The 13,113-nt window shown below is 38.9% G+C and overlaps 2 protein-coding genes across 2 annotated transcripts; both read left to right on the top strand.

Moving 5' to 3' along the window:
* On the top strand, positions 1–510 carry LOC138355458 (keratin, type I cytoskeletal 9-like). Its single transcript, XM_069310489.1, has one exon. It carries the CDS (start codon positions 1–3, stop codon positions 508–510), a length of 510 nt encoding a protein of 169 aa, XP_069166590.1.
* A 4,576-nt stretch (positions 511–5,086) lies between these two features.
* On the top strand, positions 5,087–12,414 carry LOC123754150 (uncharacterized). Its single transcript, XM_069310498.1, has 6 exons — positions 5,087–5,224; positions 5,407–5,888; positions 7,418–7,586; positions 9,834–10,013; positions 10,258–10,747; positions 12,263–12,414. The coding sequence occupies exons 1-6, from the start codon at positions 5,087–5,089 to the stop codon at positions 12,412–12,414; spliced, it is 1,611 nt and encodes a 536-aa protein (XP_069166599.1).
* The last annotated feature ends 699 nt before the right edge of the window (positions 12,415–13,113 follow it).

Here is a 13,113-nt window from a genome sequence, read left to right on the forward strand (position 1 = left end):
ATGCTTGTTGCCGTCTTGGTGGCCTCCAGTTGTGCTGAACCTGAAGTGAGTTCCTTCTCCACCTCCTCTACCGCAGGAGGAGGCTTTGGGCTCTCCAGCCCGAGCATCGGAGGAGGCTTTGGCTCATTTGGTGAAGGAACACGTCACGGTTCCTTTGGAGGTGTTGGTGGAGGCTATGGTTCCGGAAGCGGCGCCACAAGTCATTCCATTTTCAACCTTGGAACGCCACAGGTTGGATACGGAAGCAGCTTTGGACATGGAGGATCTTCTAATCTAGGTTTCGGTAGCAGCTCTCTTGGTGGTTATGATGGCAGTTCCTTCGGTGGAGGTTTCAGCGGCAATTCCTTTGGTCGAGGATTTGGTGGCAGCTCTCTTGGCGGTAGTTACGGTGCCAGCTCCCTGGGTGGTTTTGGTAGCAGGTCCCTCAGCAGTGGTTTTGGTGGTAACTCATTTGGTGGAAGATTCGGTGGTGGCTCTATTGGCAGCATCGGAGCATCGTATGGGAAATAAATATAAGAACTGCAAGAACATGAAACAGTAATGAGATTTGGAATTCTTTCAGATAGTATTTATATTTTTCAAGCACTCCATACTCAACTTTCCAGCACTCAGAATTTAGCATTCCAGTATTCTGAGGTCAACATTCCAGCACTCAGACTTTAACATTCCAACACACAGAAGTCAAAATTCCAGCACTCAGAAATCAACTTTCAAGCACTCAGAAATAAACTTTCGAATGAGATCATCTGCAATGAAAAATTGAGTTAAATTACTTTATTTGAGGTATAAATCTCAGAAGGTTTGAAAGAGACATCAATATATATGAACAGTATCTCAATATGCTTTATATGTTAATCACTAACAGTTTTTATGTATAATTTTCCATGTTTGAGCACAAAACATGTTATCATTATTAAAACAAATAAATAGTACTATATTAAATTGGCTTCTTGTAATCCTTTATGCTAGATTCAATGCACTTTATTGTGCACTAGGCACAATACTCAGTATTTTTCGTTTGTTCACTTCTCTGATCTTAATTTCAAAGAACACCTGGCAGAAATTAATTGGCGATTGATTAAACATTAGATATTTTGACACTCATGTTACGGGTCAGTAAAAGAAACAGTAAAATACTCCACCACCTCTCACCAGAATTGTTTTCACCCGTATTACTACTTAATTGACGCTTACAAATGTTGTCTGTAGTTACATTAAAGCAGCAGCCGGAACCACAGAGGATCTGAAGAAAGATTCCTAGATCCATTGACTTCTCTGAAAAAAATGCAGTGCTTAAGTGACACTTTACACCTCTGTAGCTATTCTTAGGATATATATATGAAATATCATGCATTGAATCTTTCCTGGGAAGAACTTAAATGACTTTATTATATCCTTGCTCTTAAAGGTATCCGATCCATAACCTTCAGTCTCAAAACTCAAGCTGGCTATACTAGTGGTAGGGTCAACCAGTCTTCACCGGGAAGTACTGCACTTGTCACATGCGATGCTAAGCAGCATTTTTCATGTTATCATAGGAGCCATTCGCTCATAACCAGAGCAATAATTATGACTAATTGATGCAGTCGTTTCTGCGTCACGCAATAAAGAAACATACACGCGTAGTCTTTGAAGAAACAAGTAGCTGGGATTGGTAAGGGGTGTTTGAGGACTGGAACGCAAGTGTAAGGCATGTGACAGGTTAACATTGGTATTCAGAAGAAAGTATGGTGAAATAAACACTTACTTGTTAAGCTAGTGATTAGCCTTTCCATGCTCTTCGATCCTACAATAGTTGGTTCCACGTTCCCTGATTAACAATGTGGTGACTGACTGACATTATTGTCGAAAGAAAAAAGTTTAAACTGAAAACTTAACTCTGTAGCCTTTCAAATTATAATTAATTATCTATCGGTTTGTGACAAAAAAATATTAGCATTCTGTTAGTTTTTGGGGCTACAGTTCAAGTGATGAGCAGTGGGTGACACTTACCTAGAGGCATAAAGTTAAAAAAAAATTACTGATGCATAAGATATTTAATCACCAGGTGAAGAGCATATTGTGTATACACACACACCATATAGTGAGCCTATAGTGTTCAATAACCAAAGAAGAATCATGTTGGTGCTCAATAACCAAAGGAACTAGGATCTATCAGTTGATTCTGTAAATGCACCTCTGGAATCTAATACACATTCTGCATTGTTAAAAGAGTTGACAGCAAAAAGTACAAATTATGTGATTACATTAGAGGTAACAGCGTTAATTAAGTCCTGTACGTATAGCAATGAAGAAGTAGGTGGAAGATGTACTGGACTGAAATGACAAACATGTCCCTTGATACTGAGTTTGTAAAAAACATAGTAAGTCTGAGGAACTATATACTGGGTCTCCCGGAGAGCACACCTGGAACTGAACGAACATAGTAGTAGCAAAATGAAATTTTCAGTAATATTGAAAGGCATGTTTTAGCTGCAAAAAATAATTGAGAGTGAGATCTACAGTATTTATTCGCATATGGCATCTGAAACTATGATACTGAGGACATGCTTGCAAAAAATAGCCAGAATATAATGAGTAGAGTAAAGTATTACATATGTATCATACCCAACTCCCTTCCCTTCTCTGTCACTCTCTCTCTCGTCTCGTCTCTCTCTCTCTCTCTCTCTCTCTCTCTCTCTCTCTCTCTCTCTCTCTCTCTCTCTCTCTCTCTCTCTCTCTCTCTCTCTCTCTCTCTCTCTCTCTCTCTCTCTCTCTCTCTCTCTCTCTCTCTCTCTCTCTCTCTCTCTCTCTCTCTCCCTCTCTCTCTCTCTCTCCTACAACATCAAACAAAAACACATTTCCAGTTATTTATATTGAAGGGACACCATGCTGTACGCGGATTTATCCCTCCCCTCCCCCCCCCTCTTTCCGTCATTACATATATTCTCCTCTGTTCAGCATATCTCCTTATGTACCCTCTAGTCTCAGTAACCTTGGAAACCCTTCGTCCCTATCATCGTCCTCCCCATTTTATTTTTTCCTTGAGGGGCGAGTTTACTGGGCAGCGCCACTCATCCTGTGAGTGGACATACACCAAAGCAGCATGTACAACACTCCCCAATAGGAAGAAAACCCGCTATGTTGTTCATCCTGTCACTTGTACCCAGACACAGCTTGGACTTGCCTGACTGTCTTAAGCGAACAGCTCCTCAAACAAGAAGATTAACATCTCTTAACCCATAAAATCTTACGTTATCTTGCGGGTGCAAAATGGGTGAATCTTTTAAGAGGGGGATCCACAGAAACTTGACGACTCTTCCTAGGGTTGTTAGTCCCTTCACAGCTCTCTTAATTTCAGCGACTATCGCAAGCTTTTCTGCCCGATTTTTACTTAGGCTTTGTAGCGCTGCTTTTGAATTCGTACTCTCGTTCGCCATTAGTGTTTCGTTGAAGGAATCTTAATGCCATAACAATGGCAGTTAGCTCTGCTAGCGTTGAAGAGGCATAGTTCTCAATGCATGCTTTTTCTTCATCTCTGCATTGAGAGGCATTATTTCTGATTACATTGTATGCTGCACCAGCCTTGCCATTGACAGGGTTAGATGACCCATCAGTGTAGATTTGATATAATTCATCTCCGGCTTCATTTTATATTTCCTGAAGATACTTGTGACTCATTTCTTGTGGTATCATGTTGGATCTTGCCATTTCTTTGATGATAATCCTACATGAGTCATCCTCCCAAGGCTCTATGTCCAATCCAGGTAATAGCTTTCAGTGCCCTGAGTCGACTTTTACATGTTCCTATGAGATTAGGTGAGCTCCTCTTTCTTCCTCTTGTTACAGCCGACAGTGACGCCAAGGTACCGATAGTGGTCAACCCATTCAAGTATTACACCATTAATTTGTTGTTCTTCATTTTCTCCCCGCTTGTGAGGAGAGTATGCTTTTGTCTTGTTTGTGGTAAGAGTGAAACTGAGCCCAATACATTTCCTTCTAAGGAATTTAATTGTCTGTTTAATTTTTCTCAAGGTTGGGGCTTGTATTAGAACATCATCTGAATATCCCACTTGTTGTGTTCCTTCCGGAAAATCAATATTTGCAATTGCGTTCATAAGTACATTAAATAGTGTGGGGGCTTAAGACCCCTCCTTGGGGGGTCACGAGCTTCATATCCCCATCTTCAATCCCTTTTCACCATTTCTTTCCCTCCTTCCTTTCGCTGAGAAAATTAATTATTAAGTAACACTAGAAGATCTGTATAGGTCTCACAGAAAATATATTATCACTGAAATCTTAAGTGGAAACTTTTAAAAATATATTAAGATCACCACCATGTATTTCACACTTGACTCGATGAAAATTGCACGTGGTTCTCAATAAATTATACTATTTATTAAAGAATTTAAATTAAACCGGCCCCACTTCCTGTCGATTCAGTAGAATCCCAGGATATATAATTTTTTCAAGGTCAGGGTAGTGCAGCAGAAGAGGTTGCGGCTGACAATATGCTGGTCGCGGGTTCGAGTCTCCTAAGAGCTCAATTTTGTTTTATCAATGATATATATCACAATAGAATTATTTTCTCTGTGTTCTCATTACTAATGCTACCATTTCCTGTGAACCGCAACAAAACCTGCGACCAACACGAGCAACTACTATGAGTATTAAATACACGATACAATTTATTCTTTCATATATCACGAGATGTAAAAGTTGTCCAGATGAACCCTTCGCACGTCACTTACATATGGTCAATGGTGAGTCCGAGTCTATAGTACGCAAACCCAGCACCGATCAGTGCCAAGGTCAGAATGAAGGAACATCGCTTAATTATAAACTTAATTATTTTGGTATAAATTGCGATATTTAGAATGTATTCCAGCCAATTATCAGATGACTTCTTTTTACCTTTCCAGCTTTCAGAAGACTATATGAATTAATGTTTGGTGGTGTTGACTACTAGGAATATATAGGCATAATGCAGTAAAAAGTTATAAATTCAGTAATAGTTTACAGCAGACAACCAATATATCTAAAGCTTTTTTTCAAATGGGTTGAAAGTAAAATGGTCATATTAGAAACGAGTGAATACTGATTTGCGATGCCTTACTTGGCATCACTATTGACCCTGGCTGAGGCACTGGACACTGGCACCGTCGTTATAAAAGGCGCGCCGCTTCCTCTTGGCATCAGTTCACTTCGAGCCTTGTTACAGTCAACATCATGGTATGAGATAATTGTTTGAAACCGGCTTTCGTTATAATGGAAAATTTTCATTTTTTTTTTGTTACCTTGTTGTACATTACATTACAAAATTAGTAGTAAATATATTGCTAGCATGAATTATAGGGAGTGAAAGCGTCTGCTTTGATGTAAATTCTTTATTCATCTCTGATATATATTTTTTTTATTAATTTTCAGAAGCTAGTGATAGTGTCAATGAGTGTTGCCGTCCTGGTGGCCTCCAGTTGTGCTGAACCTGAAGTGAGTTCCTTCTCCACCTCCTCTACCGCAGGAGGCTTTGGGCTCTCCAGCCCAGGCATCAGAGGAGGCTTTGGTACATTTGGTGAAGGAACGCGTCACGGTTCCTTTGGAGGTGTTGGTGGAGGCTACGGTTCCGGAAGCGGCGTCACAAGTCATTCCATTTTCAACCTTGGAACGCCCCAGGGTGGATACGGAGGCAGCTTTGGACATGGAGGATCCTCTAGCCTAGGTTTCGGTAGCAGCTCTCTTCGTGGTTATGGTGTCAGCTCTCTGGGTGGTTTTGGTGGCAGGTCCCTCGGCAGCGGTTACGATGGCAGCTCACTTGGTGGAGGATTCGGTGGCAGGTCCCTGGGTGGTTTTGGTGATAACTTATTTGGTGGAAGATTCGGTGGTGGCTCTACTGGCAGCATCGGAGCATCGTATGGGAAATAAATATAAGAACCGCACGAACATGAAACCGAAATATGATAACGAAGTCTGTCAGATAGCATTCATATTTTTCCAGCACTCCATACTCAACTTTCCAGCACTCAAAAGTCAAGATTCCTGCACTCAGGAGTCAACATTCCACCACTCAGACGTTAACATTCCAACACTCAGAGGTCAACATTCCAGCACTCAGAAGTCAACATTCCAGCAATCAGAAGCAAACTTTCGAATTAGATCTTTTGTAGTGAAAAATTAGGTTAAATTACTTTTTTTGAAGCCATAAATCTCAGATGGTAAGAGACATCAATATATGAACGGTATCTCAATATGCTTTATATGTTAATTACGAACAGTCTTTATATATAATTTTCCATATTTGAGGACAAAATATGTTATCATAATTAAAACAAATAAATAGTACTATTCAGAATTATCTTCTTGTAATCCTTAATGCTAGAGTCAATGCAGTGTATTGTGCGCTAGGCACAATGATAAATATTTTTCGTCTGTTCCTTTCTCCGGTCTTAATGTCAAAGAATACCTGGAGGAAACTCATTGGCGATTGATTCAGCATAAGATATTTTGACGCAGAAGTCTGTCTGTATGCTGGAGTGTGACGGTAGGGGTCCGGATGTGTGCATGAGTGTAACGGTAGGGATCTAAATGTATGCTGGAGTGTAATGATAGGGTCTGGATGTATGCCTGAGTATGAATGTGGAGTGAACAGGTACGGTACCCTCGAGTTTGACAGCCGGAGAATGGATGTATTGTGAAGTGTATTGTGGAGCAAGGCTAAGAAAATGAACGATAGATTGGCCGATGAAGCATAAATGACAAAATTAATGAAGGATTCTCAAGATTGGCAATGGTAATAAAGTTAAAAATAAGTCATCCGGATAATGCCAAAATTCTGATATACGAATGAGTAAATGGTCATGGACTGATGAGATATAATTAATAATTCACTGTTTTGCGACTAATACATTATGAGGATTTTGTAATACTATTGATAAAACGATGAACATCTAATGAACAATACTACAATGATGAGCATCAAATGAACAATACTACAATGATGAGCATAGTATGACGAGCAACAAATTATTAAACATAGAGAATGTATAATAATCAATTATTGAGCATATAAGATGTACAGTATGATATTGATGGGCATATAGGGAGCTCAATAGCGAAACAAAAAGCATTAGGTTAACAGTAACCAAATGAACTATAACCTTCCAGTAGGTTTTGTAAATGAACCTGAGAAGAAAGATGGAATATATGTAAAAACAATTAACAATAAAAAGCATTATTAAAGGTGCTTAGTTTACAGGCAATGACGTGTATTAGTGCAATTCTTGCGGCTATGAAGTAGGTCTAAGATATACTGCATCACATATAATCGATTGAAATAAACTTCTATCATTGATACAACATCGTAGCGGGTTAGATTTCTTCCAATATTGGTCTCCGAATGAATGATGGAACTGATGAGTTAGCCAAAACCTTTGCTCATTAGAGGGAATGGATTACCGTCTTGGACTGCCTTTGAGCAGCCTGAGGTCAGCAATATTCCGGGAACATCAACAAATTCTCGTAGACTTGAGGCAAAGGGAAATTTACGTCAGTTACCCCATCATCATTCTATTAAGCAGGAAGAACCGCACGACTATGGGTCTTCCTATAAGGTTAGCAAACCTCTAGATGTTACAACTGCTAGGTTTAGTCTCGGCAACAAGCACCTCAGGGAGTTTGCAACATCTGCTGATGTTGATTTGACTTAGTGTAAATTCTGTCAGCAGAGCTATTCACATACTTTGCGTCATTATATAATGGAGTGAGAAAAAATCGAGGAATTCCGAGATAACACCATCAGTGAAGCACAAGAAATATGGTAGTATTTAATTCATAATGATATGCTGCCTGGTATTTTGGGAAGAATTCAAAATTTGATAATTGTAGTTTTTTGTTTGTTTTGTTTTGCAGGAATATTCCTGCGCAGGCCCTAAACTGTAGGTAAGACTTGCATATGACTATAAAGCTGGCGCCCAGTTGGGTGGGTAAGGAGCAGGATTAGTAACTACGTGTCTCAGCATAGATGTAAAGTGCCTTGTATAGTGACTGTTGTGATCCTCTTGTTGAATCACTTGTGATATATAAAAATTATTGACATGTATATGAACTTGAGTATATTATTGTATTTATATATACATATGTATGTAACATTAACAATGGTGTAACTAGCTTAAAAAATTGTCAATTTCTTAGTTAAATGAACTATTGGGTTCAATTCCCTAACCGATTATGTGCCTCTGAAACCCTTTCCACCACCGCCCACGGGATGGGTATTGGGTGCATAATAATACAGAAAAATGGTCACATTATGAGCTGCACAGCTCATATCGAACTTGCAGATATATATTTTGCCACTGAACTTGTAAAAGACAAATAAAGTCTGAAAATTTGTTTACTACAAATCAAAGAGCGCGAGTTTGGCACTTAACAGACAAAATAACAACACTGGAAATATTTATTCAATGATATTCTTATGAAAGGTTTAGCTTCTGAAGGAAATTCATATGAGATTTCATTCCTCTTCATGTTGGCATCTGAAGGCATGTCGCTCTTGACATGCTTAAAAAAAATACCTCCATACCTCAAAATACAAAAATAAAAATAATAATACTAAACGTAATTTTATGTATTTCATTAACAATGATAGAAAACACTGAAGCAAGTGTCTGATGAAAATCTTACTGACTGATCAAATACACAATTCCTCAAAGCTGCAGCATTAAAATTTTTAACGAATACTGTTAGGAAATATTTATATATAGAATTAATAAATCAAGAACATATCAACGAGATGTTTTAGTCGGTCAGATATACCAAGGGTACAAGCGTTGTTCAGCCTTTCTGACATTGTGACGGTGATATTGAATACTTGATGTATACTGGAGTGTGACCGTAGGAGTCTGGATGTATGATGGACTGTGACGGTAGGACTGATTGTATGCTGGAGTGTGATGGTAAGGGTTTGGATGTACGATGGCGTGTGACGTTAGGCATCTTGATGAATACTGGAGTGTGATCGTAGGGGCCTGGATGTATGCTGGAGTGTGACGGTGGGAGCGAGGATGTACTGTAGCCTGGAGTTTGACAGCGGGAGAATGGATGTATGGTGAAGTGTAGTGGCAGGGATCCGGAAGTATGTTGAAGTGTGATGGCAGGGGTTTGGAAGTACGATGAAGTGTGATGGCAAGGGTCTGTAAATATGGTGAAGTGCAACGGTAGCGATCATAATGTCAGTTGGAGTATGACATAGGAGTATTGATTGAGATTAAACGTTGACGATTGGAGAGTTAATATTATTAATGGAGTGATTTTGAGAGTCTAGATTTATACTAGAGTGTGGCATTGGGAGTCTGGGTGTATGCGTGAGTGCTATGATTGTGCCTGGAAGAATGTTCGTCCTGACTTTTGAGAGCCTGGATGTACACTGCAGTGTGACAGTGGTGGAATACGTGACAATTGGGCGAGTGTAACAGTGAGAATTTTCAATGTTCATTCCCAGGTTTGCCCAGGCAATGATCGCTATCATAATGATAATGATGATGATAGGAATGACGACTAATTATCCACAATACCATACCACTGTCAGTGCTCGAGCTACTATTTAAAATTTAATTCACGTAGATATTTGACTTTCCAGATATCATGTTAAGAAAGAAATTTGCGAGTGCACACGCCACATCGTGTGTACTCACTTTCATAGATCAGTGATGCTTCCGTGAATTGAGTACATGAAACGAACGCCCATCAGCGCCAAGGTCAGAGTTAAGAAACATCCAAAAACCTAATTGTTCTGGTATGAATCGAGGCGTTTAACGTTCATTCCAGCCAACTAACAGAATTAACTTTGTAAACCTTTTCAGCATACTGAAGGCTATTGGATGAATGGTTGCCGGTGTTGTGTGCCTGGAATATCAGATCTATACAAGGAAATACTTATGTATGGGTTTTATAATACTACCTTCGTGCCATCACCTCTGACCCAGGAAGAGTTTCTGGTGACTGCTACCGTCGATATAAAAGGCGCGCCGCTTCTTCTTGAAGTCAGTTCACTTGGAGCCTTGCTACAGCCAACATTATGGTTAGACATAATTTACTTGAAGCTGGTTGACTATTAAAGTAGAAAAATTTAATTGGTTATATTTTGCTGCTTTGTTGAACATTAAAATCTATGATAGATCAAATAGAAAACAGATTGCCAACACATATTATACGCAGTGTATGCGGGTACTTGATGTAATGCGTATATTCCTCACTGAGTTAAACTCATACTTTACTAATTTTCAGAAGCTGGTGATAGTGTCAATGAGCGTTGCCGTCCTGGTGGCCTGCAGTTGTGCTGAACCCGATGCAAGTTCCTACTCCACTTATCCTTACGCAGGTGGAAGCTATGGGCTCTCCAGTCCAGGCATTGGAGGAGGCTTCGGCTCATTTGGTGGAGGAACACGTTACGGTTCCTTTGGAGGTGTTGGTGGAGGAACACGTTACGGTTCCTTTGGAGGTGTTGGTGGAGGCTACGATTTGGGAAGCGGCGCCACGAGTCATTCCATTTTCAACCTTGGAGCGCCCCAGGGTAGATATGGAGGCAGCCTTGGAAGCGGCTTCAATAGAGGTTACATCGGAGGATCCTCTGGCTTAGGTTTCGGTGGCAGTTCCCTTGATGGAACCTACGGTGGCAACTTCCAAGGTGGAAGGCTCGGTGGAAACTCCTTTGGGAGTGGTTACGGTGGCAGCTTCCTTGGCAGTGGTTATAATGGCGGCTCCACTGGCAGAGTCGGTGTTTCATATTGGAAATGAATACGTGAATTGCACAAGCAAGTGAACATATAGATTCAAGGAAGTCTGACACCTCTTCTTTACATTTTTTTGTTTAGCACTCACATGACAACTTTCGTACAAAATAATTTCAAATAAAAAATTCAATGAAAAATTATTGGCTGTTTGATATGACGGTATAATTCCCAGTCATATGTAATTGGCATCAATACATCACAGTAGAGTTTATGTATGAATCAAGGTCCAAGTATGCATGTCTTATATCTTTTTTTATTATTATTAATGTAATTTAGAAGCAAAAATAAAGACTAATATAATACATATTGTTTTTATATCGTTAAAACATTAATGCTCATAATCAAGGCGTATATCTGCCAGCAAACTGAAGCTAGGCTGAGCAACGATATATTGGCAGATGAAGCATAAATGCTGAAAATGAATGATTCTCAGGATTGGTAATGGTGATAAAGTTAAAATATGTCTTCCAGATAATGCTGAAATTCCGATGTAAGGATGCGCAAATGGTCTGAAAGTCATAATTTATAACTACTAATTCACTGTTTTGTGACTAATACCTTATGAACATTTTGTAGTACTATTGAGCTACCATATAAAGGATGAGCATGAAGTGTACAATACCCCAATGATGAGCAAAGTATGAAGAGTAACTAAGAATTAAGCATATAGAATGTATAGTAATGAATTATTAAGCATATAGGCTGAACAATGTGCAGTTGATGGGCATATAGGGAAGCACAGTAACGAAACAACAATGAACATGAAGTAAACAATAACCAATTGAACCAGAACCTGCCAGTAGGTTTGTAAATGGACCTGAGGAAGATAGAATACATGTTAAAACAATTAACAATAAAAATCATTATTAGGATTTCTTAGTTTGTAGGTAAGGGCGTGTGTTAGTGCTATTCTTACGGGTACGAAGTAGGTCTAAGATATACCGCATACACATATAATCGATTGAAACGATCTTCTGCCATTGATATAACGTAGTTGCGGGTGAGGTTCCTTCACTTATTGGTCTCCGAATGAATAACAGAACTGATGAATTAGCCAAACCTTTTGCTTATCAAGAGGGAATTGATTACCTTCTTGGACTGCCTTGACCAGCCTGAGGTCAGCAATATTACTGGATAAATAGCAAACTCTTGTAGACTTGAGGCAAAATAAAATTCACACCAGTTATTCCATCTATCATCATTCTATTATACAGGAAAAACCGCACATTTATGGGTCATCCAAAAAAGGTTAGCAGACTTTTAGATGTTACCAATGCGAGGCTTAGTCTCCTCTACAAGTTCCTCTAGAAGTTGACAACATCTGTTGATATAGATTTGACTAAGGGGCCCAGTGCATGAGGAGTATTTTTCTAAATATGAAATATAGTGAAAACTTTTAAACAAATTTCCCGTTATTTGGCATCAGCGTCGTGGTAATTTCATCCTGGTTTGTTTAGAAATGTTTTTTTTTTACGATTTTTTTTAATAAATGTGTACAGGACGGGCGGCACCCGATACTGATAATAGCAATAACACCTATTATTTACTGGAAATCAGGGCTAAAGAGATGCAAACACCTGTCCGACGCACAAAGAAGAAAAGTAGTAGTAAGGAGAGTCCTCAAAGTGGACATGCAGCTGGTGCCACCTAGATGGACAGATTTCCCATATAATAATGAGTTATGTGTTATTATTCTGTATTTATTATATCTATATAAATAAAAATGTAAATGTTCGTTTGTTCAAAATCGCTAATCTCCGAAAGTTCTTCACCGATTGCTTTGAAATTTTCATAGAACGTTCCATTCGCATCCGAGCGGGTTTTTATATGCATATTATATAGATGTCTCGTCTGCAACAGGAAAATACAATTTTTTTTTTTTAAACTGTGTTTTTCATATGTTTTTCAAGTGAGGGAAATCTTCGAAACCTCTTTACTGAATATTTTGAAATTTTGACACAACGTTGCATTCGAATAGGCGCATGTTTTTATATTTCTCCTATATACATGCCTCACCTGTGACAGGAAAAACATGCATTTTTTTAAATAGTGCCATCTGTTGGATGTAAGAGAAATACATGCTGTAATTTGCGAAAATTCTTCACCGATTGCTTTGAAATTTTAACACAACGTTAAAATATCCTTATGCAGGTGGCTATTTAAAAAAAAAAATAGTTTTTTTCAAATCAAAAATCAAAAAATTTTCAAATCAAAAGAATTTCGTCAACATACTTGCAGTATATGGCGGTTCTTTTTACACAGGTACCTGATGTCAGACATCTGCAGGAGTTGAAGGAGGCATTTGAGCAGAATTCTGTGTTGCGTTTCACTTACGAGATGGAGAAGGATG

Source organism: Procambarus clarkii, chromosome 6 (assembly GCF_040958095.1).
Source record: "Procambarus clarkii isolate CNS0578487 chromosome 6, FALCON_Pclarkii_2.0, whole genome shotgun sequence".
NCBI lineage: Eukaryota > Metazoa > Arthropoda > Malacostraca > Decapoda > Cambaridae > Procambarus > Procambarus clarkii.

Excerpts from the sequence above, each read along its gene's own strand:
- LOC138355458 (XM_069310489.1), top strand. The coding sequence starts at position 1 with ATGCTTGTTGCCGTCTTGGTGGCCTCCAGTTGTGCTGAACCTGAAGTG.
- LOC123754150 (XM_069310498.1), top strand. The coding sequence starts at position 5,087 with ATGCCTTACTTGGCATCACTATTGACCCTGGCTGAGGCACTGGACACT. Across the intron at positions 7,587-9,833 it reads ACTATGGGTCTTCCTATAAG|CATACTGAAGGCTATTGGAT; the intron begins GTTAGCAAACCT and ends AAACCTTTTCAG. Across the intron at positions 10,748-12,262 it reads CGGCTCCACTGGCAGAGTCG|GACGGGCGGCACCCGATACT; the intron begins GTGTTTCATATT and ends AAATGTGTACAG.